This window comes from Oxyura jamaicensis, chromosome 4, assembly GCF_011077185.1.
Source record: "Oxyura jamaicensis isolate SHBP4307 breed ruddy duck chromosome 4, BPBGC_Ojam_1.0, whole genome shotgun sequence".
In the NCBI taxonomy this organism is placed as follows: Eukaryota; Metazoa; Chordata; class Aves; order Anseriformes; family Anatidae; genus Oxyura; species Oxyura jamaicensis.
This window is the reverse complement of record NC_048896.1, coordinates 9003235-9026947: the sequence shown is the minus strand read 5'-3', so window position 1 is coordinate 9026947 and position 23713 is coordinate 9003235. Positions and strand designations below refer to the sequence as shown.

Here is a 23713-nt window from a genome sequence, read left to right as displayed (position 1 = left end):
TTCCATAGAGGAAGACATAAAGTTCTGTTTGTTCCATCTGAAGCTCTGATCCCACGCATGTTATGGACACTGAAATGTTGAAATGGGGTGTAAATGAGTCAAGCTGCAAGGAAAGATGGATTTTACACTGCATGATTAATAGGAAATTGTGTCCTGTGAAATTCCTTTCAGATGCACACCCACACTTAGATGCACATCAGGACTGTACTCTGTCTCTCATCTTTCTGTACATAATTTAAAAAAAAAAAAATATGAAAGCATTTAGCTAAGTAATTGTTGTTATAGTGTCCCTATAACTTTGTTTAGGGAAGTATACATTGTATATTGCAATGGAAGTTAATGGTAAATCCTCTCTTCTTTCCCTTTTATATTTAGAATTGTGTTGTTTTAACAAGTGATTTTATGGTGTTATTACTTAATGTGAGGGTGCTTTTGCCTACCTGAGAAGTTCCACTGATTTGATGAGCCATTTCTGAGAGTATCTATAATCTGCAGGAATAGATACCACACAAAGGAAAGCATTGATGGAGGCATTTCCCTTCCTAAATTGTGATGTATGGCTAACAGACTGGCTTCTATTGTGAAGGAAAACAATTCCAATGATAATTCCCTTAGAGGTCACATAACAATACTGTATCTTAGTATGCAAAATTACATGAATGAACGGTGGACAGAGTTGAAAGCTTTTCTTTTTGCTTTATGGTAGTCAAAGCCTATACCTCAAAGCCTTACTGATAGGTAGAAGTTTCTCAAGAATATGGATTTATGTTATTTTCTGTGAAAAGCTCTTTGTGTATAACCATCTGGCTTTGCTGAAATATCAGCACTTGATACTGGTATTTCAGTAAAAAATTGAAAATAAAACTGTTAATGAGAGTGATGTATTTGGTTCAGCATATTTGAAAATTAGTATTGTTCTCATTCATAGGCTTTATTTTACTCAATTAAAAATGACTCCTTAGTTTCTACTGGTCACGCCTCTGGAATGTTTCCCAAGAGGTAAGTCATTATATTCTGACACCTATGCACTCCCTAATCATTAAGTTCTGATTATGGCACCCTCCCAGGTTTTTGTTCTCCTGTACTTTGTTTCATCCCTCTATTAGTTATATCTGTTGTTATGACTTTAATGATACTCACCCAAGGTTTTGCATTACACAGTGTTTCAGTTGCTCAAAGACAAGCTGCATGTGTTTGGAGCACGCCTACAGGATGGTCAGGGAAGGGGCAGGTAGGGGGCTGGCCTGGTGAATCTCAGACAGACTCAGATGCTAGTTTGGCACCAGGCTCATTCGTCTGTGGAAAGATGAGATGCTCTGGGCCATACATAGCGGCAGAACCAGGGAAATTAACAGTCCTGGTCTGCAAATGCAGCTGTTCATTGCACTGAAGTGACTCTGAAGCAAGTCAGTATTTCAGCTGTCATTTTTCAGAGGTTTATGTAGTTGATATAAATACCTAACCTCTATTTAATCCTACCTTGAACACCCTAGTCTTTTTTTTTTGTTGTTGTTGTTTTTGTTTGTTTGTTTTGTTTTGTTTTGTAACTTAATTTAGTTGGAGCTCCATGTTTCAGAAGAATCATATTCACATGTGACAACTTCAGTAATATGTGACAAACCAACAAGTTGTCAGGGACTATGACTTCTAATGTGTAGACCAACTACTGCAGATAAAAAGTTGACAGTCTTGCAGATAGTCTTGAAAACACCTTGATTAATTCAGGGGATGGAGACTTGCTACTCCCTTTTGAGTAGCTGGGAGGATGAAGTCCTTTTCCTGAATCTGTTTAGTAAAAGATCCGTAGTACAGTCTTTCAGTTTTGCCGCTATATTTGAGAGTTTTTCTGCCTTACATATTTTTTCCCACATGCATGTGTAAAACATCACAATCACTACCTTTATTAGTGTGTATTCTGCTAATTGTAGGTTGCCCCCCGCTAAAAATACTTGAAGGCAAATTTGCTTTCCATATAGTTTCAAGCCTCCGCCTTCAAAAATAAAAAAGGGATTTTCCTACTAGTGTGACTTAAAAGGGTTATACATTTTGCATTTATGGCACTTTTCCAGCCTCTCTGTTGTGAGGAGATAAAAGAGTTGACTTTCAGCTGCTGTTTGGGGTATGATAACAGATAGAGGTAAATAGTTCAGCAGAAGTGACCTTGCTGCACTTCTCATCTCTGAGATGAATTCAGAAGTGTTAAGGTTGAAGAAAAATCTGATCAAGGAACAATCTTTGCAATTTGGTCAATACTGATCTTTAATATGATTATATAATGTAGAATAGAGTGTAAGGCTCTTTAAAAATATTGTGGAAATTTCTCTTAAGACAATGCCACTGCTGCAAAATAAAAATATTTCAAGGAAGTATGTCAATTTTGCTAAAAACCTTGATGGAAAAATCCTCAAATGATTTGAAGTTAAAACAGATTACTTAATTTGGATTTTCGTTTGTTTCTAATTTCCATTTTATTTCCTCTAATTTCTTTATATAAACTCTTTGCCAATATTTAATATTATACTAGTGAATAAATTTTTTTTGATATTATTGAAAACTTTCAATACCCCCCTTTCTAAGTTTATGAATCAAAAAATCTTAGAACTTCCATAACAGGAGATTTTTAATGAAAATGAGCTTTTGGCTGTGAGATCCGGACTGAGCCAAAGTTAGCTTCCTAATGACCTGTTGAACAGCAGAGTCAAAAACCAATCAACCAAAAACTTCCAGCTGTGGTTTAAAAAAAAAAAAAAAAAAGACAAAAAAGCCATAAATAAAAAACAACAACAACAACAATCAACTAAACAAAATAGCAGATCCAGGAAGAAGGATGTATAAAAGAAAATCTCCCTTTCCCATGAACAAATTCTCATCCTTTACCCTGAAGGGATCAGCAGGGCTGGAAGCAGAATACGCTGCTCTGTTTCAGTTGTCTGACTCACACAAAATGTTGGATGGAGGCCATTAGGATTAGGCAAGCGAGTATTGGCCAGAGGACTCTTAAATAATTATTTTCCACTCTCTTTGTGTTCTGTTACAGTCCCCAACTGCCCGCTTCTGGAAGTACATCACTGCAACTGCAGATGGCTACTTCAGAAAAACAATGGGTTTCATCTCTTGAATTTGCATAGCCTGTGCCCTCATTAATGCTATCATCATCTCTCTGTCTTCTGTGCAATTCTTGCTGTACGTTCCTTCCAGGTATAATCCCACCTTGCTTACAGCTGGCACACAGTGAAACAATACATTTCTCACCTGATGGAGAATGCTGTCTTGGTTTTGTTGGTTACTTGACCATTGATTACTTTTTGATTTTTTTTAATTTAGTGGTAAAGGTTCTTCCAGATCATCTGCAGTCCAGTTGACCACTAAGATCACCATCTCTTGGTCTTTTAACCAAGGTTGATACTTTCTTAAACAAAAAGTATTAATTTAAGTAAGAATTGTAGGGCTTAATTTTGTTCATCTATATAGGAGCAGTCCCTGTTACTGCAGGAGCCAACTGCCTAGATCTGCTTTACCTTGTCTGTCAGTTTATAGTAGTCTCTTCTGGCTTTCTGTCTCTTCTCATCTAGAGTAATCTAGAGTATAATGTGGCTGCGGAGGTCTGGATTATAGTAATTATGTGCTGGTGAGAGACGGTTATATGGTTTAGATGTGACATCGTGACATCTTCCTCAGATCCTGAAGACCAACTTTTTTTTTTTTTTTTTAAATCTGGTTGCATGTGTTACAGCCATCTGGTTACCTGATGTTTGTCTGCAACTGTGGAGAAGCTGCTGCAATGATGCTGGAATAAAGGAAGCATGAGGAAGCTGTTTTTGTCAGCCAGCAAATACAGATATGCAGTCCATCACTCCAATTTTTGGCTTTGTGGGAAGGTACCAGCATCCTTGTCATGACCATCTAATGCATGCTGGCACATACCTTGTTTTTCCTAGGTGTGGAGCAGGTTCATGACACCACACTGTATTCCATCGGGTGAATGTCTTGTAGCTGAATTTACAGGTATACCAAAAGTTAATTTCTGTAATAGGGAGCTACACAGATAAAATGTGCTAGCTTGTAGGCAGCTGGACCAGTCTGCCAGCTTTTCACATAGCACCTTTGTGTACCATTGGTGTGTTTGACTGTTAGCTTTGCAGAATACTGGCAATTATTCCTGCATTGGTCTCTTGCTTATTTTGGACTCTCAGCTAAGGCAGACATTATTTTGAACGACATGATTTGCATCTCACAGAGTCTTAGAATGGCTTGGGTTGGAAGCGACTTTAAAGGTCATTTAGGTCCTTGAACACCTCCAGGCATGGGGCATCTACAGCTTCTCTGGGCAACCTGTTCCAGTGCCTCACCACCACAGCTCATAGGTAGACACTTCCATATTGTTGCTTTAAAGCTTAAAGTAAGTGGGAGTGATACCCAAATAGTCATTATAAGTCCAGTCGTGTTCAGTGAACTATCACAATTATGGATGCACAAAAATCGTAATACACCCTCAATCTAGTCATGTTCCATGAACTACCACAGCCATAACTAAAAGAGTTTGGTTGCATTCAATGAGAACTATCACAGCTAGATTAATGAGCAGTACATTTTATTAAAACAACAGATATACAGGTTCTTTGGATTGTTGGTGATAAATTCACTGTCTGCAAAGCACATGCAAATACCAAAAGTATGAGTAATGCAGCCTGGCTACAAGCATGTTAAAAGATATGAAGCAATGCTACAGAGATTTTTAAGTTTTCCACACATATGAAGCTGCTTGATCTTTTCTGGGTGGGAGGAAACTTAATTCAAGATTCATGACCATTTTTCCAGGATGCCTGCAGTCTTGCCATCTCTATATTGTAAGTGCATGGACCAAGGTCCAGTGGCCAGTCACTGTATTTATTCCTTCTCAACAACAACTGTATCCCCTGGGACAGTGTGCTCCTTGGTGTCACTGTTAACACTGTAGGGGATGTATACAGCTAAGTCCCATGTTTAGACTGCATCTGTTGGTGAATTTTCAGGTTTTCTTGCAGCATTCACTCCTATTCCTCTCTGGATCACTTTATCCTAGATAGGACTGCCTGCCTAGTACACATATCAGTAACTTCCCTTTAGTGCTTCAGTGCAAGGATTACTGCTATTCTAAAGCCACTGCTCCTGTTCACAGAGTGGGTTTTCTGGTATTTAGCTTCTGCTCATTGGCAATAGGAATGGTGAATTCCCTAGCATTGGTTTTGTCTACTGAGTCAGTTTTGAGTGTGTGTGCCAGGTGCCAATGCTAGTAAGCATTGCTATCATGGAAGATATTAATTAAGAAACAGAGTTTAATCATCTTCTTCTTAAATAAGCATACCAAACACATCTACTTCATTGTCAGAGCTGTGTTGTGTTAGCTGGAGGCCATGTCCAACATCCGATAAAATCACTGGTGCAATGGGATGGAAAACATAGGGGATCTCTCTACTCCCTAGGAACTGCCAGGATTGTTTGCCGTGTTGTCAGCACATTAAGGTTATTAACAATATATATATACTTAAAAAGATTAACAGAATTCTCAGTAAGTTGAGTTCATAATAATTCAGGAGTGATTTTCCAAGGTAAAAGGTGACTTAGGTACCTGCTACACTGCCGGGCAGGAGATGGGATATCTCATCTTTGCCGAAGCCAGGTTGTTATCTCTGTATTTCTAGCTGAGGCATTCCAATGATAAGTGGCTCACAGGGTGCTTGGTGGGTGGGGGTGGCTATGCTAGCTGTAAGGAAGCAGCCTTCAGGGCTCAGGCTTGATGGTCTCAACCTCTAGTAAATGCAAATCAAACTGCTGTGCTATTCAGCTGCATATCTAACACACAGGGGAAATAAAGCTCTGCTTCAGGCACAATTCTCCCCTTTAACTACGCTCATCTCTCCCCTGATCACCCCTGGAATGTTGACTGTTCTGTGATTTTTATTTCTCTCTTTACATACAAAAATGTATTAGAAATAAACATGCATATAGTTAGAAACTGAATGCATCCCAGGAGCGATACCTCCAGTATAGTTTTACTTTTAGTCATCTTGTGTTACACAGAGAAAATGCCACAGTTGGTGACTCCGCAACATTACAACATGCACTTAATCCTAATAAGGAGGGAGAGGCTGTGGCTAACAGGTTGTTTTTCATCTCATTTTGTTTCTAAACAAGCTGATAACCAGTTCTGAATCATGAGTTTGGAAGAGAACTCAGTGCTTTTGTCAGGCCCAGGGTTGTTTACAGGAACATTTTCTTTTCTACCTGGGGAGTTAGTGATCCACAGGTACCAGAATCCAAACCAAAATCACACTATCTCATTTTATATATTCCATACTCCTAACTCAAATCAGGATTGTCAGAAAGGTTATTTTAGTTTGTTTAAATCAAATTGGCTTTGGAAAGACCTTGCCTGATTTCTCGGTCTGTCCTCAGGGTATGTAAATTCTGTGTTATTTTGTACAGAACTGGTTTGAAGCTTGGCATTTTGTGGCTTGACTGTTTGAATCCACAATTCATGGGCAACCTGTCAAGAGCATTTTCTTGATTCATTTATTTTTAGTTTCCAGAGTATCATGCCAGCACACTAGACTTGTGCTTAATTTTTGTTCAAAAGATACAGAGTTCTAGCATCCATCTAGTGGCTAAAACAGAAGTCTTCTACAGAACCTGCTGCACAAGGTGTTTTTTATTTTTTATTTTATTTATTTATTTATTTTTAAGTAAAAATCTGATTTGACCTTCCTACTATTCAAGCACTGTCTCCCACACTTCTCACTCCTGATACAGCTCTTACTCATGGCTAGACTGAGCCATGGTAGTACTTTCTTCAACATGAAATCTCACTGAGGATCGACAGTGTATGTTTGTCAGAGTGTGGATCTGGGAGTCTTAGAAAAGAGCAGCTTAAGATGCATTTAAGCAGCTAGTCAACCTGCATCCCCTTGCACATGCATGCCTGGTATTCTTTGGCCAACATATTCCTCTGTGTCCTTAGGGCACGCCTGGGGAATGCCACTTGGGTGGGTGAAGCTGGGGAGCTCTTCAGAAAAGTTGTCATTAAAATTGTCGTGCTTGTTAAATTCCTCCTCTGGAGGTTGGCTTTGCTTTTATGACCTGCCCTTTCTGTGCCTGTCCTGTGCATGGAAGGTGTGTTTAGAAACTGAAATTTCCATCTTGCTTAACCCCCTTGTGCCCTTTGCTTTCATGTATCTCTTTTGCTTAGACTCCAGGACGGAGAAGAGAGAGAGGCAATAGGAGGCAGGGATGTGTGGGGACTGGATATGAAAGAGGGGTAACTCTTGAGCAGGGGTCTGCTGGTATGGCATGAACATAGGTGAGGTGGCTGGGCAGTGGCCCTGCGGTGAGAGGCAGGGGATGAGCGTGCTGTCAGTTGTTCTGGCAGGTGTGCGGTGCTTAGGCACGTGTGTGTCGGGGGGAGTTGGCAGCTCTGTAGGTGGAAGCAAGGCACGGGCAGAGAAGGAAGAAGGTGTGTGATGAGGGAAGTGGGTCTGGGGTAAGGCTGGGAAGGGCAGGGGATAGTTAGGAGGGGAAGTGGGCAGGAGACTGGGGCAGGCTTGGGCAGGTGGGTGTTCCCGAGGATGTGGGTGCGCGGTTGGTGTGCGGAGGGGAAGTGGGCACGGACTGGGGCGGGTGGCGAGGGGATGCCTTGAGCAGCGCCCCGGGGGCGGGAGGTGCCGCATCGCCGGCGGCCCCGCCCGGACCGCGGGGCAGCCCCGAAGCCGCGGTTCCCGGCAGGGGGGCGGGCGGCGGGCGGGAGGCGGCTCCGATAAAGGGCCGGGAGGCAGGCGGCGCGGGCAGAGTGGAGCGGCAGCGATGGGGATGCTCAGCCTGCCGGGCTTCCTCTCTTGCGGGAAGAAGAAGGTGGGGATGGGGGAGGCACGGGGCAGGTGGGGGAATTCGAGCAGGTATGAAAGCAGAAAGGCAGGTGAGGTACAGAGACACCTGGGCAGGTATGAGAGCACCTGGCCAGGTGGGCTATGGGGGTACCTGGGCAGGTGTGGGAGAACAGGTATGGGCGAACCTAAGAAGGTACGGGATGAAGGTATCCCATATGGGTGTAGGGCACTTGGGCTGGAAGGGTATGTGTACCTGGGCAGCTGTGGAAGTGCTGGACAGGTGAGGTAAGGTTGCACCTCAGCAGGCATGGAAGCATCTTCAGGCAGGTACAAGAATATAAGGGGACTCAGACATGTAAGCAAAGGGGGATGAGCTGGCATCAACACCTGGACAGGTAGGGGTGCACCTCGGCATATACTAGAGCACAGCAGGGGACGTGTCCCCTGGAGGTGCTGCCCCAATAGGGGCTGAGGTAGGAGTAGGGCAAGACTGTCCCTGAAGATTCTTTGGGCTCTCTGGGACGGCACTCTCTAACAGATCCATGCTGTCTGGCCAGGGACCAGCAGGACTGGCAACCCTCCTGGCTCTGCCTTCCCTACGTAGCTGCCCTGCTCAGTGATGCCCAGGTGCTGCTGCGGACAGATAAGTGAGGACATGACAGCCCTGCTCACATCAGGGGTGAGTGATCCTGAGCCATCCTTCTTCTCTTCCAAGGACTTCAGTTTGTCAAACGAAAAAGATGCCCACGCCAGTGACAGTGATGAGAACTTGGAACGTGGCAACTGGTCGAACAAAGCTGACTACCTGCTCTCCATGGTGGGCTATGCTGTGGGCCTGGGCAACGTCTGGCGTTTTCCCTATCTCACCTACCAGAACGGTGGAGGTAACTGTATTGAATGGCCATTTTGGGTGGGCACACCTTGCTATCTCTGAGAGCGATGAAGGCAAGCCCTGAGGCTGGGTGTGTTTTGTCAAAGCTGGGTGTGAGCATTTCCTTGGGAAATGGCATAATGCCCACTGATAGGAAAGGCAAGAGGAGGAAGAAGCATCACTGTGTTATTTGGGTATCACCTGAGGAGGGAAATATTTAGTTTTAACTGCAAACTTCCATCTGAGTATTCCAGAGCTCTAATGATTTACTAGTGACAGGCTTGCACCTTTTTGTCACTGTGTCAATATCCCCTGTTAACCTAAACAGCCATTCTCCCTCCTCAGTGTTAGCCTTCTGATATGTTTGTAGAGAGCAACTGAATTCTCTCTCAACCTTTGTTTTGCCCAGCAAGCAAGCTAAACTGGAATAATTAATCCAAGCTTGATAATTATCCACATCAGGTACTTGAGAAATGTGAGGCAGAGAGAACCTTTTCCTGCTAACACAATAAACGGAGACTCTGGATTCCCCACCTATGATCCCAGGGCTTTGTCTATATGCCAGGCAATCACCCCTAATTAAAGAGAGTGTAAATGCCAAGTAACTGCAGAGAACTTACCTGTATAGACTCTGCCTAACAGTCATTTTAAGGCAAATTCTGGTTTCTGAATGCAACACAGTGCTTTCAGCTGCACGTGAAACACAAGATGGGATTCTTGGTACAGAAGTTTTACTGATTTATTAGCCCAGTTGTCTTAGTTACGGTTGTTGAAGAAAATTGTGAAAACAAAACAAGCCATGACATTATTCCATCTATTAGGTGGCTTTGTATCTGCTGCAGCAGAAAGCTTAGCGTTTGGAGCATATCTGTGCCATTTCTTGTATCCTTCTTTCCCCAGCTAATTCAGAGGGGGTATTTACATCCTTAAGTTACAGCAGGTATTTGAAGTTCCTTGCAGTACTGGGTCCTTGACTGCTTTTATGTTTGACAGCAAAGAGGAGGATGGATTTCAGTTCACTTACACGTGTGGATATCAGGTCATGTTTAGGAAAGCTGAACTCTCACTTTCCCTATCTTTTGCACAAACACAAAAGCAGTTCCAATCCCTTTCACAGAACAGGGTTCTCATTGATATCAGGTTAATGTGCACTTTAAGATGGACTCACACAAAAGCCATGCTGAGATCCTGTTTGACACAGGAGTCAGCCAACCGTATAAAATAATTTTCATGCTTTGACATCCAGTAGCTACTCTAACAGTGCAGCTGCAACTCACAGTTAAGTACATGAAGAGATGGTTCTGTTCCTCTTTAAAATAAAAGCCAGAAGATGAAATAGAAAGCAGACAAAGCCAATGGAGCCTACAGCTGAGCAGTGCTCCTGTTTCTATGAGAACAGAGTCTTCAGTAGTTCTTGTAAAATGCTTTTAAATCTATAAGAGAAATAATACCATACAAATAATTGGTTCTTCTGGTAATCTGTGTCTCTTCATCATAGGTACTATTTAGTCTTACAGAAAAAAGAGTTTATAAATCTATATTCTGCAAAAAGCAAAACAAACAAACAAAAATCAGTGGCTCTATTCTGCAAAAAGCAAAACAACAACAACAAAAAAGTGGGTTATTTGAGGCAGGGAAAAGTGGGAGTATAAAATGTATTAAAACTGTGGTGACTACTGAAATATTCTTTTTTTTTTTTTTTTTTTTTTTTTTTCCTTCAGGTGCTTTTCTAATCCCATATACACTGATGTTGGCATTAGCTGGCTTGCCTTTATTTTTCATGGAATGTTCCCTGGGGCAGTTTGCCAGTCTAGGGCCAATTTCTGTCTGGAGAATATTACCATTGTTTCAAGGTTGGTATCGTTAAAATTTCTCATATTTCTTTCTCATTTTATTAGTAAACAATTCCGTGGACTAATCATTAATCCACATCTATTAACTATGAGAAGTCATTTTTTTGTGTGGAGACTATTCCTACCATTACAAGGTTAGTGTTACATTCTCAGATACATATCTTTCTTAGTAGTGAACTAATAAATAGATGTGGGTTAATGATTTTCCATGAAGTTGTTAATTATGAGAGGCTTTATCTGTGATTGCCCTGGTGTCATGCAGCCTGCCAGGCTAACTGCAGCTGTCCAGAAAGAGGAACGTTACAGAGCTTGCTGTGTGAGGAAAACCCCAGTTAAATACTTAGCACTGTGTGTAAGAGATTGCAAATCATTTTTCGGAACTTAACTTTACTGCTGTTTCTTTATGTATATATCCTAAATACCTCGCAAGGCAATTCCATGCTGATTTGCTAATTCTTTGTTTGGCTACTGGAGCTGGCACAGGAAAACAGGGTTTATTGTTTTATGCACCACTGTGTGTGCATTCATCCACGTCACTGCATTGGGATTCATCTGTTGTTATGATAAAATAGGTTAGATGCCGGCTTTATAAGGTGAAGTGCCTCTTGTGATAAGAGAAATAATATTCTGTAGTAGTTTGCATATCTGTGTGAGAGTTTGAATTTGATATGAAGACGTGTTTAAAAGCAACTGACTGCATGCTTTACTCGATTATATTGATCCGGGACTTGAACTGATAGGTGTAAAGGACTATGTAATTGGTCTTGTTTGTCCTCTTTATCAGAGAAATTAATGTAGGAACAAGGAAGTTTTTTCTGATACAATAAGAACTTTACTCGTCACCTTCTCTACAGAAACAAAAGGGATTACAATCTAGCTGGTTGGCTAAATACTTATTCCTTTTGCCAGTCTCCATTCTGCAGCACAAACAACCATTTTCGAGAAGAATAGTGTCTTATCTTCAAAGCAAAAGTCTATAGACATAGCTAATGCTTTATGTATCTGTGAAGATATAAATTTAAATATACGCTCTAAAACAATTAAGACCTGTTTAGCAGATTTTCCCAAACTTTCAGAACGATGTTAATTTTAACAAAAGAGGATAACAATATTATTGGCAGAGATAGACTAAGCTGTGTTGTTTCTCTTTTACTGGCAAAATTAATCATTACACAAGAATCTTTAAAATGTCATGATCAGTCCTAGTTTTTGTATAGTTTCTCTTATTTTACTAAGCAATCAAAGCATCCAACTGAACTAGGAGAGAAAAAAAAATTGAATTTCTCCTTTAGACTTGGATTTTTTTAAAGTAACTTAAAAATTCAGCTGAAGGCTGTTCAATTTTTCAACCCAAGATTAATTAAGACAGATGTCTTTTCTCTTTGCTTAGGTGTGGGCATCACGATGGTCATCATCTCAACGTTTGTGGCGATCTACTATAATGTTATCATCGCTTATGCACTCTACTACTTATTTGCCTCATTTCAAAAAGTGCTACCATGGTCAGATTGCTTTTCATGGGCAGATGAGTTCTGCAGCAAAACACGCCTAAGTACGCAACTTAACAGATACAGCTTAATATTACTCTTTTGAAAAATTGTACTTCATGCTGTTTTCTGGGAGAAATTACAGGAGCGAGATGGCTTGAAAGAATTGTTCCTGGATTTTGTCTCTAAACACACAAGCCTGAAGCTTGTCTGCTTCCCTTTTACCAGTTTTGGGTACTTAGGAAATCTACAGAGAGCTGGGGTGGACTTTCCTTGTTGGTTGCCATTTTTTCTCTTTTAAGCTCTAACATTTCTGGGGATTGTACATACTAGAAGAAATATTGCATTCCCATTTCATCGTGCATCATGGTAAAGTAATAACCTCCCTTATGTGAAACAAAAGTATTCTTACTTTTCTTATTCTTACTTTTCTTCCTACACTTTCTTATTCATTTATTGGGGGTACTTTCATGCCTTTCCTGTGGCTATGGTAATCCCAAGCACCAACAAGGCATTGGTCTTGCAATTTATTCTATGTTTAGAACATATCTCCATGCTATTGTTCTTGATGTTTGGCAGTCCACGTACTGCCAAACACTTATCTCACTAATTTCCGTGTCAGACCAGTTTAAGGCAAAAGGTGAAGTTGGTGAGATAATTATTAATTATTAGCCCAGTTGGAAATGTGTTGCCATGTAACCTCTAAGATTATTAAAATAACAGGGACAGGATCATGATGGATTATATTGTTTAAAATGCTAATCTAATTGTAACTCTCTTAACTGTGTATTTGCTAATATCTCATAAGATTTATAGGTTTCATAAAATGAAGTTAAGATGTTTTATTGAACAAAAAAAATGACTTCTGCTTATAACAAACATGTTTTAACCTAAATTTTCAAAGTGCTGGAGCAATACAAAACACAACTGAAGGTGTTGTTCTCAAGTATTCTTCAAACAGACTTTCACACTAAGTGCTGATACAGTGCTGTTCTTCAATACTGAGAGCAGATCATGTTTGTTTTATGTTTTAGCACCCCTTCCCCCCCCAAAAAAAAACTGACAAACAACCACAAAGAAAAACAATGACAGTAATGAAAATGTTTAAAGATCTTCAGAAGTCCTCTACCATAATAATGTTAAGCTGCTAGAGGTTAAACAGCATGTAAGCTTGGTTTGGGACAAGGGTTTTCATAGAATAACTAAGGCTCAGATCTTAACTATCTTCAGTTCTGTCTTTTGCAAGTACTCTTTACAAAAAGAGAAAGGGGGAGCTGAGCACACCAGATTTCTGGTGTTTAGATTTACATTCAGAGTAAGAAACTCACAGCTGCAAGTAGTAGTTCAAATTTATTTCTAAATGTAGTTACCTTAGTAGAAAAACTGAAGCTATAACTTGAGAAAGCATACTTAGTATAGTAGGCTGGCATTTTTTTTCTCTCTGCCTGTTAATAGTCCCTTTTTTCTTTTTCACTTTTTCTTTCAGTAAGTGACTGCAATGCAACCTTAAATGGAGAAATCATTCATGCAAACTACTCATTCATCACAAGCAACAATCTCACATGTATCAATGACACCATAAACTATAAACCAGTGCAATTTCCCAGTGAGCAGTACTGGAAGTAAGTAAGACACAAACTAGTCAAGGAGCCTGGGCATGTAAATCTGTGCAGATAGAACTTAAATTTTCATTGGTGAGGCTGGGTGCTCAAAATTATATATATGGAAGAAAAAGGGTCAACCTGTAGCAAACTGAAAAATAATCCAGCTAAAGAAGTCCTCTTCTCTTGAGTCCTGGTTGGAACTACATCGTGTCTTTATATATGGTGTGTGTGTTTATATATATATGTATATTAAGGAGTTATTGTGTAAAATATATTCACCTTCAGAACCTGGGCCTACTGTGAAATCTCTGTTTCTTTAGCCACACGATTTTCATTTGCCTGGGAACTGATTCTTCTCACAGGCTCTTTTTCAAGCCATTAGAGTTTTATGGTTAACTTGAAAGGCTGCGGTAGTCATGATGGAAGACATATGGAGAACTGAGGGCTGGCGGAAATTAAAAAGTGAAAAACACGCAGTTAAATGTTTTGTTTTTCAACTCCAATCATGCAGTTACAGCTGCACACTCATGAAAACGTCTGCAGGGTCTTGTAATATCTGCAGAAAGCAGCACATTTTCCTTTAGGAAGGGGCCAAAGGGGAGTGTGTTTTGCTGTCACTCTGTTCTCATTGCAGTGTTTTGTGCTTTCAGTAAAGTGGCTCTTCAGCGCTCAAGTGGGCTGGACGAGACTGGTAACATCGTGTGGTACCTGGCCCTCTGCCTCCTCCTGTCTTGGATGATTGTTGGAGCTGCACTGTTTAAAGGAATAAAATCTTCTGGAAAGGTAATTTAGGGAAAGCAGACAGCAGACTTCTTGCCTGATCCTGCCCAGCAGCACTTCTAATGTCAGTTGGACTTGAGGGAGGCTAGCACACAGCAGGATTCAATCCTAACCCACTACCCTCTGTTGGTCTCTGATTTAGATGTTTTTGCTGCTCCTTGGCTTCATAACTGTTACATAAAATATGAGTAAGGTGCTCATTGCACAGCAGTTACTTAATGCACTGCTCTCCTGGCTCCACCAGGGCCATATATTCAGAGATTGTGCTGTCATGCAAGCGATCCAGGCTGAGTTCTGGCAGTTGCTTGGCCTGTTGTGATGGACATGTGCATGTGACTGCACACACCCGCCTGCCCCGGTAACACCCAATAATTTGCACCTACAGACTAGTTGAGATGTTTGGACAATACAGGTCAAGTCCTGCAAACAGATATGCAGGTACAGGTTCTTACTCGGTTGTGAAATCTTGTTTATATTCAAGATTTCAAGCAGATTTTAGGGGCCAGGTCCCCACAGATGTTGGTTTTCAGACTCTGGTTCTGCTGAGCTCCCCTGGCTGCCTGGGTTCTCCTGGGGTAGGTGAATTCCTCTCCAGACTTCAGGAAGGCTGAGTTTAATTTTTTCCCGCCTTCTGTGATTCCTCACCACCTGTTTGCTGTTGTTCATTCTAATATCTTCCTCTATTCTCCTTTTCTATTCCAAGCTTTCTACCCTCTCAGTACTGGATTACCCATGGAATACCTGTACTTTCCCAGCCTTTTTTTTTTTTTCTGGCACAATGCTACTCTTATACTCACATTCCTTGGGTTCCCAGCAAATGGCTCTTCCAACTGTCACTTCTGAGGAATAAGTTAAGAATCAGAACAATCTAGTTGGGAAGGAATTGGGAAAAGATGAAGCATGGAGAGAATTGGCCACTGTGGGCAAATATATGTGAAGGAGGTCTTCAAAAATGACAACCAGTCATGTGATGGTGTAGTGCTATGGCTTGGTGTAATCAGCAGTATTGTGTCAATTATCTGGCTGTGTAACACTGAAACCAAGATTAGAGAAACAATAGTATTGTTGAACATAACCTGCTTCATAGTAGCACTGCTGGGCCCTGCTGCTGGCCTGGATCCCATCATGCTAGAAGTTGAATAGACAAACAACAAAAAAGATCTGTGTCTGGGAGAGCTTAAAATCTTTGTTTCCAGTAAAAAGAAAAGCTTCCAGCATGGTTTTCCTTTTCAGTCTCAACAGGAGATAATTCCATCCTGATAACCTAATTTTGACTGTCTCCAAGCTCTCATTTGCTAGAAACACTGGCTAGCAAGAGGCAGCTGGGGTAGTTGAGTTCAGGCCTTGCTACTGCAGTAAATCATACCAGAAAACATTTCTGAAACTGATCAAGTGGTATCTGAGAAGTGGATATGTGGCTTGGGCTTTCTGCTGGAATGAAGTTCCAGAACTGGCTAAGCCAGATGATTAGTGTTTGACATGTGTGTTCACCTTCAGCCTCACTTCCCTAATCATCTGTTCTTTGTTTGTACCAGCAGCTCTTAGCCTAAACACTCACTATTCCTCATGCACAGAGGGCTGTGCATCCCCTCACTGCTAATGTGCGTCCCCACCCTTCTTTCTGCAGGTTGTCTACTTTACTGCACTCTTCCCCTATGTCATCCTGCTCATCTTACTGGTACGAGGTGCCACCCTGGAAGGTGCTCTGGATGGCATTGAATACTACATTGGGAAACAGTCCAACATCACCAAGCTGATGGAGGCAGAGGTGAGACATAGTGTGAGGTCTGGAGGCATGAAGAACTTCTGTGGTTATATGGGCTTGTCATTTACTGAGCAATTTATTTATTTATTTTATTTTTTAATCCAGTCAAATACTTCTTCATGTCCTGCCCTGGTTCCTTATCCACAGCTGGGTTCTGATTTTCCAGCTCAATAAGAAGTCCAAGTTCCTGTTCTAGCTACGCTTGATCTAAAAAGTGGCTACCTTCTGCTCCCTCCCTACCCACCAGACAGTAGCAATTTCTATTCTATTGCCTCTAAGTAGTTCTCTGGAGGCATGGGTTTCATCCTAGCAGAGCCTGCTGAGAAAGTTCTTGCTGTGGGAGTGAGCATTGCTTTCTTGCGAGGCCCACGCTGCTAAAGATTTCAAGGGCCTCTATCAGAAAAATGAAGGACTGCCTGAGCTGGAAATTCGTGCAGTGCCTTGCACAGCAAATTAGCCCCCCAAAAATTAGATGGACAGGGAAAGGTACTTCATGCAAAGGAAGCCTGGATTTTTTTATGTTCTTGTTTAGGACAGCATTAGATCTGTTTGAAGAAAAGCAAATATTCAGTACACTTAATTTGTGGTATTTTTTGCAAGCATTTGACACTAACTGTGGGGCTGCAGTAGAGGCGCAGTTTCTCACAGAAGTGATTTGTCTGGGTCATGGTGTGAAGCACACAAGTGGGTGAGCACATGGAAACTCATTTCTGATACCCTGTCCTGGTTTTGCTTATTCATTGGCACTGTGACAAGACTTCTATCTTGACAACCTACATATGTGAATGAATTGAATTTCTTCTTCAGGGTTAATCCAATAAGGCTTACATATTTGGCAACATACTTGGGATGTGACCTTCCTGAGATCACAGATGATACTATTTTTGCTGGAGACTGCAGGGTCACTAGCAAGTTATATCCCACCTACTCTGAAATTCATATGAAATAAAATTAGATATTTTGACTAAGTGTAGAAAAATCCTGGAGCTGCCATGGAGGGAAGACTTGAATATCTGTGATATGTTTTATAAGTAGTACAGTAACTCTCATGTTCTTGTTTCTGGTAGGTTTGGAAAGATGCAGCCACTCAGATATTCTACTCCTTGTCTGTGGCATGGGGTGGGCTTGTTGCTTTGTCTTCGTACAATAAGTTCCACAACAACTGCTACTCGGATGCTATTTTTGTTTGTGTAACAAACTGCCTCACCAGTGTGTTTGCTGGGTTTGCAATTTTCTCCGTCTTGGGACATATGGCATTTGTGTTGGACAGACCTGTCTCAGAGGTTGTAGATTCAGGTAGGTTGATCATTGCACTGTCAGTACAGGGACCTACTTTGGCCAAGGCATAACGGTAACATCCTTCATTCCACTTCTTTGCAGGTTTTGATCTGGCATTTGTAGCCTACCCAGAGGCTCTCTCCAAGTTACCAGTTTCTCCTCTTTGGTCCTTTTTATTTTTCTTCATGCTTCTGCTCTTGGGCCTTGACTCTCAATTTGCTACCATAGGTGAGTGAAGCTCTAAACGACCCATTGCTTTTCAAATGACAAGTCCCTTTGTAATTGTGCTACTTCTGTTCAAAACCCACAATTATCCTTCCCTTGCAGAAACACTTACAACCACCATACAAGATATATATCCCCAAATGATGAAAAAATTGAGAATCCCTATAACCCTGGGTGTGTGCATATTGCTCTTCTTTCTTGGTCTTATCTGTGTTACTCAGGTGAGGCATTAAACTTTCTTTGGCAATGGCTTTAATTATGCTACAAGTGATAAGTTAAATCGTAAGTTAAATCACAGTGTGACAAGGGCTTCCTTGAGTGCTCCTGTTTGTATGGATCTGAGAGAATCATGAATTTTGTCAATGTGCTGGACATGCAAAGCGGAAATTCTCATGGGGAAACTTTGAAGAACCTAAGGCTTTCTACTAGTTCCTAAACTGAGATATGCTTTTAAATAGAAGGCCTATAAATAGCCGGTGAGGCATCAACCTGACTTTTTGCTCTTCAGTTTAGGAGGTTATTTGTGTAATCTCAAGCATATGTGTACAGTATATCTGCAGCACTGTGGGAACTGTTGCTAGATGTGGATGGGATCTTTGTGTTCATAACTGACTAAGAGACAGCATTTGAGTAATTGCCTGCTCAAGTAATAAAAAACGATTAGCTCATGGTTACTTCTGAAATATATGGAATTTTCTGTACACTCTACTTTTTCTTGAGGCAGTTGCTCTTAAGGATGTAAAGATTCATTGCAGTGTTTACATTAGAAATACAGATTTATGCATGCAATTAGTCTGAGAATGTAATGAAGATGGTTGTGGTGAATAGGCAGATGTATGGTCAAGCAAAAAACAGGTTATAAAATGAGACAGAGAAATTTGCAAAGGACTTAATATGAAGGAGTGTGAAGTGTTATAAAGCTCGTTCCCTTCTTTGTGATTCTACTACTGTATTCAGGTGTTTAAAGCTGTGTTTAACCAATCTGGGACACTTGTGTGTGTAGGAATAAACAAAACTATCAGAGTTACTAACTGGCATAGCTATTCCTGTTGCTCAATATTCAAGGTAGTGAAACAATATTTGCCAACATTTAATCTTATATTCTTTCTTGTATTCCTGTGAAGCTGATGCTTTGATACTGTTAAGTTCCAAATTTGAATCCTGCTATCAGCTGTTTATATATCCTATGCATGTACACATATCTTGTTAATATGCAGATCTATAGTATTTCATCAGATGTGCTTTTCAATTTTACATAGAGATATTTAAATAAAGCAAAGTTCACAGATGTGTACGTAAACCAAAAAAATCAGGGATTTAAAAAACTTAGACTGGTAACTAGATAAAAGATTTGAATGACACAACTTATTTTATTTGCATGAAGAAATTCTGGGGACCAGGTAAATTTTTGCCTCTTTCTTGTTTGTTCTACAGGCAGGAATTTACTGGGTTAACTTAATAGATCATTTCTGTGCTGGATGGGGAATACTTATTGCTGCTGTCCTGGAGATAATAGGCATCATCTACATTTACGGTAAATTTTTTGCATTGAAAAGACATGATCTGACTATGCAATCACAGGCACAATCTACATTAAATGTTTTATATCCTGCAATAAAAAATTTATAACTTCTTAACGGTTAAAGTCTTTCATCTTGTTATCAGAGAACTGGAGACCTTTCTTCTATTATTTTTAAATAAACACACTTGCAAGATACATACCAGCTTTACAATGTATGATATAATTGTTTTTCAACAGGAGGAAACAGATTTATCGAAGACATTGAGATGATGATTGGAAAGAAGAGCTGTTTCTTTTGGCTGTGGTGGAGAATGTGCTGGTTTTTCCTTACTCCTGTGCTGTTAGTGGTGAGTGCAGATGACTGGATTACATTAGTGTGACATTATGCAGACATGAGATGAATGTCTGGGCACTGTATGTAGAGACAAGGTACGATGGAGTCAGTAGATCAATCTATATGCTACCCGTGCTTTCCTGTATATATCATTCCTCTCTGTGTCCTTTCCAGGAGAAACTAGACCTTCAGATCAGTAGCTAGGGAGAGGAATCTATTTTTTAAGGAGTAACACAGAGCAACCAGATTGTCTGTCCTAGCAGCTGACTTCATATTCTCTCAGTCTGCAATGATGAATTGAAAACATAGACTCTCCTGTTTGAGAGAAATCCCATGTTCTGGACAAATCCCTGGCATGGGTTTACTCTTTGGATGTCCAGCTGTTCTCCTGTCTAAGATTTTTGTCTGCTTTCACATGCATCTCAGTTTTTCATTACTCCTGCATTTCTAATTGTAGTTGTAGACGCTTGGATTATGTCTGTATTACAGAATTTATTAATATCACAAATCCAAGAGATTTGCAGATTCGTATATTCTCCAGCATAACATTGCAACAGAACCCAGAAATCTCATTCTGTTTAAATGTAAATGTAATTGAAGTGTTGGGATGCATAAACAAATCTCATGTTCAGAAAGCAAGAGAGAACTGTGCAGTATTTGTAGATAGTCCTTTTTCTAACTAGCTTGGAAATACAGTGCAAGTTAATTATGTGGAACTTTTCTTCTTGTCTCTCTCTCTCTCATTTTAATAGGCAATTTTGGTTTGGTCTTTGGTCACGTTTTCAACTCCCACTTACGGCTCAGTGTTATATCCAGCCTGGGGTACTGCTGTTGGCTGGTGTATGATTATCTTCTGTGTAATCTGGATTCCCATTGTCGCTGTCGTAAAACTATTTAAAGCTGAAGGAAACATTTGTCAGGTAAGGGCACAAAAAATATGTCAGAGCATCAAATCTCACTTTCCTTGGAATTTTAAGGAATGTCTGTGCCCTCTTTTCAAGAGCATGTTCAGTACCTCAGTGTGTCATCAACTGCATTTTTAGATGAAAGCACATTTTTGGTAGTTTAATTGGAGTCAAATGTACACTACTGTGAACTGATATGAAGATAAAATCTAATTCTCTGGGGGTGTGCCCACACATTCAACAGTGTTTTTCATCGCTTCTGTTGTTCCATCTACCTTTAAACTTTGAAAAACAAACAAACAAGCAAAAAAAAAAAACATGTGTGTATATATATATATTTTCGTGGAGTTTTGCTTCCTATTCCTCACTGAAATGAGCAAATGTAGGAATTGAGATATGTTCTTCTTACCAAGCCTTGCCAAGGAGTCCCATTGGTCACAGCTTTCTTTGCTTGTATAATTTCTGTGGCTGAATACACTGAACACAAAGACATTTGGAATGCCTTTATATATATATATATATATATTTTTTTTTTTTAAAATAATTTTTTATTAGATAATTTGTCTGCTATTTGTTGAGTTGTAGGGCATATTTAGAATTACAGCTTTACTGAATTTTAAGAATAGTACAGACTAAGGTAGGACGTTAAAGTGTCCCTTGTTTTTTGTTTTCCAGCGTATTGTGAGCTGCTGCAGGCCCACTGCAAACTGGGGTCCCTATCTGGAATGTCACCGAGGTGAAAGATACAGCCATGTTGTAAATCCTAAAAAGGAAAAGGAACATGAGATTCCTACTGTGTCTGGCTTCACATACTTTCGTGAATGAGATGGCCATTTGGATGACAAATTTTTATCATAAATGTGTTTTTTTCTTTAACCATTAGAAAGTGACAATGCAAAACAACAACAAAATCAACCGTCTGCCCTTCAAAGTTCAACCCTCAGATGAAAGCAAGCCATACTATTTATTTTTAGAGATGTATGTTTGAGGAGGAACACACCTCCCCAAACAATTTGGTTGAGAGGGCAGAAAAATGCTCTGCAGCCTCCCCAGGCTGATGGACTGGGCATGCTTAACCGCATCCAACCAGTATCCAGCTGGACTGTGCATACTGGTGTGGAGGAGAAGAAAAACACATTCTGGTGCTCCCCAGCCATGTGAAATTTAAGACGAGGTGCTGTGCTTGCATGCACCTGTGTGCTACAGGCAGTGTGCAGTTGCTACGTTCTGCTGGGCTTTGCCCTCCATAGTGCTCCACGGTTGGAGGTGAGCTGCAGGGGTGTGCTGCTGCTTGGCTCTGTAGCTTAGGGAATACGAATAGTTTTTCTCTAAACCTTACTCAATGCTGTGAGGCTGCTCAGGATTTGGTATTTTCTACAGTGTGTGTTCACTTCATCTATGCATCTTAATGCTGAGTGGCAAAAAAACTTTCATCACTGGAAATAAGGCTATGACATGGTGAAAAGCAGGCTTCTTCGTCATTATTTTCCCTGTGCTCTACAAATAGTCATCTTTTTTATGTCATGCTTCATTCCCAGCATTCATCTGTCTATAATTCAAAAATTCTTTGTTTCCAACAATCTGTAACTAGGCTCTGCAGACAGAAACAGTAACTTTTGATTTCTGCTGTCTGCTCTCTCTACACTCATCAAGGCTTTTTTTTATTGTTCTCTGCATATTTCATTCAGGCTGTGTTTTTTCCTTGCAAAGGAGACCAGAGTGCTTTTAAAAGGTTTGGACAGTGTTATTAGTCTTCTGGTAGAGCCAAGAGAAGAAGAACTTTACCCCAAGTGAAGGTTAGAACTGCCTTGTAATACCAGTAGTCCAAAATTTGCTGAAATCATGAGATTATTGAAAAGTTAGGCTCTCTTAACCTAACCGCCCAGTTCCTAGGTAGTAGTGTAAGTCTGTGCTCCCAAATACAAGTGAACTCCCAATAAAGGGAAGAAAAGATGTATGGAATGAATGCATACATTTTGTGTGCTGAGGAAAGTCTCTCTCACTGTGATAATAGTTCCTTGGGAACAATGCAACAGGGTTTCTAGCTGTCCCTTCCTCTCAGGGCTTTGTCACTGTTTCTGGACATTGAAGGAGTGTGGATAATGGCTTGATGCCCTAGCTGCATACCTTGCTGTATGTTTTATATTGATATTTTTGTGACAAATCAACACTGTATTGCAAATAAAATGCAATTTTCTGTTTTTAATGTTTTTGTTTGTTTGGAGGTTTTTTGACCTGGAAAATGAGATTTCAGCCTTTTATATGGAGCTGCGGAGAGCAGTTGGTTGGGTGGGAAGTACCACCAACTGTTCCATGATCCTAAGCTTTTGGGAGATTCAGATGGAAAGGTTCAACCTCAGGAATCATTTTCTTAGGGAAGTTAGGATGGAATGTTTTGGAGCTGACTCAGAAAAGGTAGTAATTGTGTGAGGGTTTATAAAAAGGACTGTGGGATTAGAGTGTGATGGGAGGTGGTGAAACATTCCTGCATTCCTACTGCTCTGGGGTCAGCGTCTAGCCATGAACCAGCAGAAAACAGCACTGTTGCTGGCTCTGATGCATGGAGAGGTTGGGTGCAGCAGGCTGTGCTGCAAAGCTGTGGTGTTCATTCTCCGGTAACCATCAGAGCCACCGCTGGGCTGTGGTGGGCAACAGCTTGTACCTGGGAAGGAACAGTCTTTGGGAAGGAGAGAGGAGTTAGTCAAGTAACTAATGAGAGAGCTCCAAAGGTGGTGGCGAAGCAGGCAGGCCAAAAAAGGTCCAAAAAGAGCCCAGAAGAGCTTTGGCAAGAAATGCTGAAGACTAATACCTGGTGCCCATCTACTGCTCTGTGGAGAAACCCTGCTGCTGCACACAGGGCTCCTTTGAAGTGGCTTCTGCTCTAGACTTCCCTTACAGTCTTCTAGGAGCTATTTTCATGATCTTGTACCATCTAAGCCTCCCAGAACGACAGAAGACAAATTTTCAAGGGCTGGGGGCCCATCTAGGTGCTTTCTCTATCTTCGAAGGTAAGAAAATCAGCACACTTCTGAATATGAGGTTTGCCTTCCTTGCCTCTAGCAGAGCTGGGATCCCTCTGTGTGTGTGTACACGTGCATGAGCATCTTCCATCTTTGCAGAGCACCCAGTCATTCTGTTCTCTTTGGGTAAGCTGATTTACTCCTTATGTTGCTGAAAGCAGGCATCTGCTGAGGAGTCTTAATGAACAGTTGGGAGTCAGCATTCATATT

General features: G+C 40.8%; 1 protein-coding gene across 1 annotated transcript; it reads left to right on the top strand.

The window, feature by feature from the left end:
- Positions 1-7752: 7752 nt before the first annotated feature.
- Positions 7753-22689, top strand: SLC6A14 (solute carrier family 6 member 14). Its single transcript, XM_035326098.1, has 14 exons — positions 7753-7884; positions 8572-8743; positions 10452-10583; positions 11974-12135; positions 13557-13692; positions 14325-14457; positions 16082-16222; positions 17287-17515; positions 17600-17725; positions 17825-17943; positions 19157-19256; positions 19482-19591; positions 20331-20498; positions 21159-22689. The coding sequence occupies exons 1-14, from the start codon at positions 7837-7839 to the stop codon at positions 21306-21308; spliced, it is 1926 nt and encodes a 641-aa protein (XP_035181989.1). The 5' UTR covers positions 7753-7836; the 3' UTR covers positions 21309-22689.
- The last annotated feature ends 1024 nt before the right edge of the window (positions 22690-23713 follow it).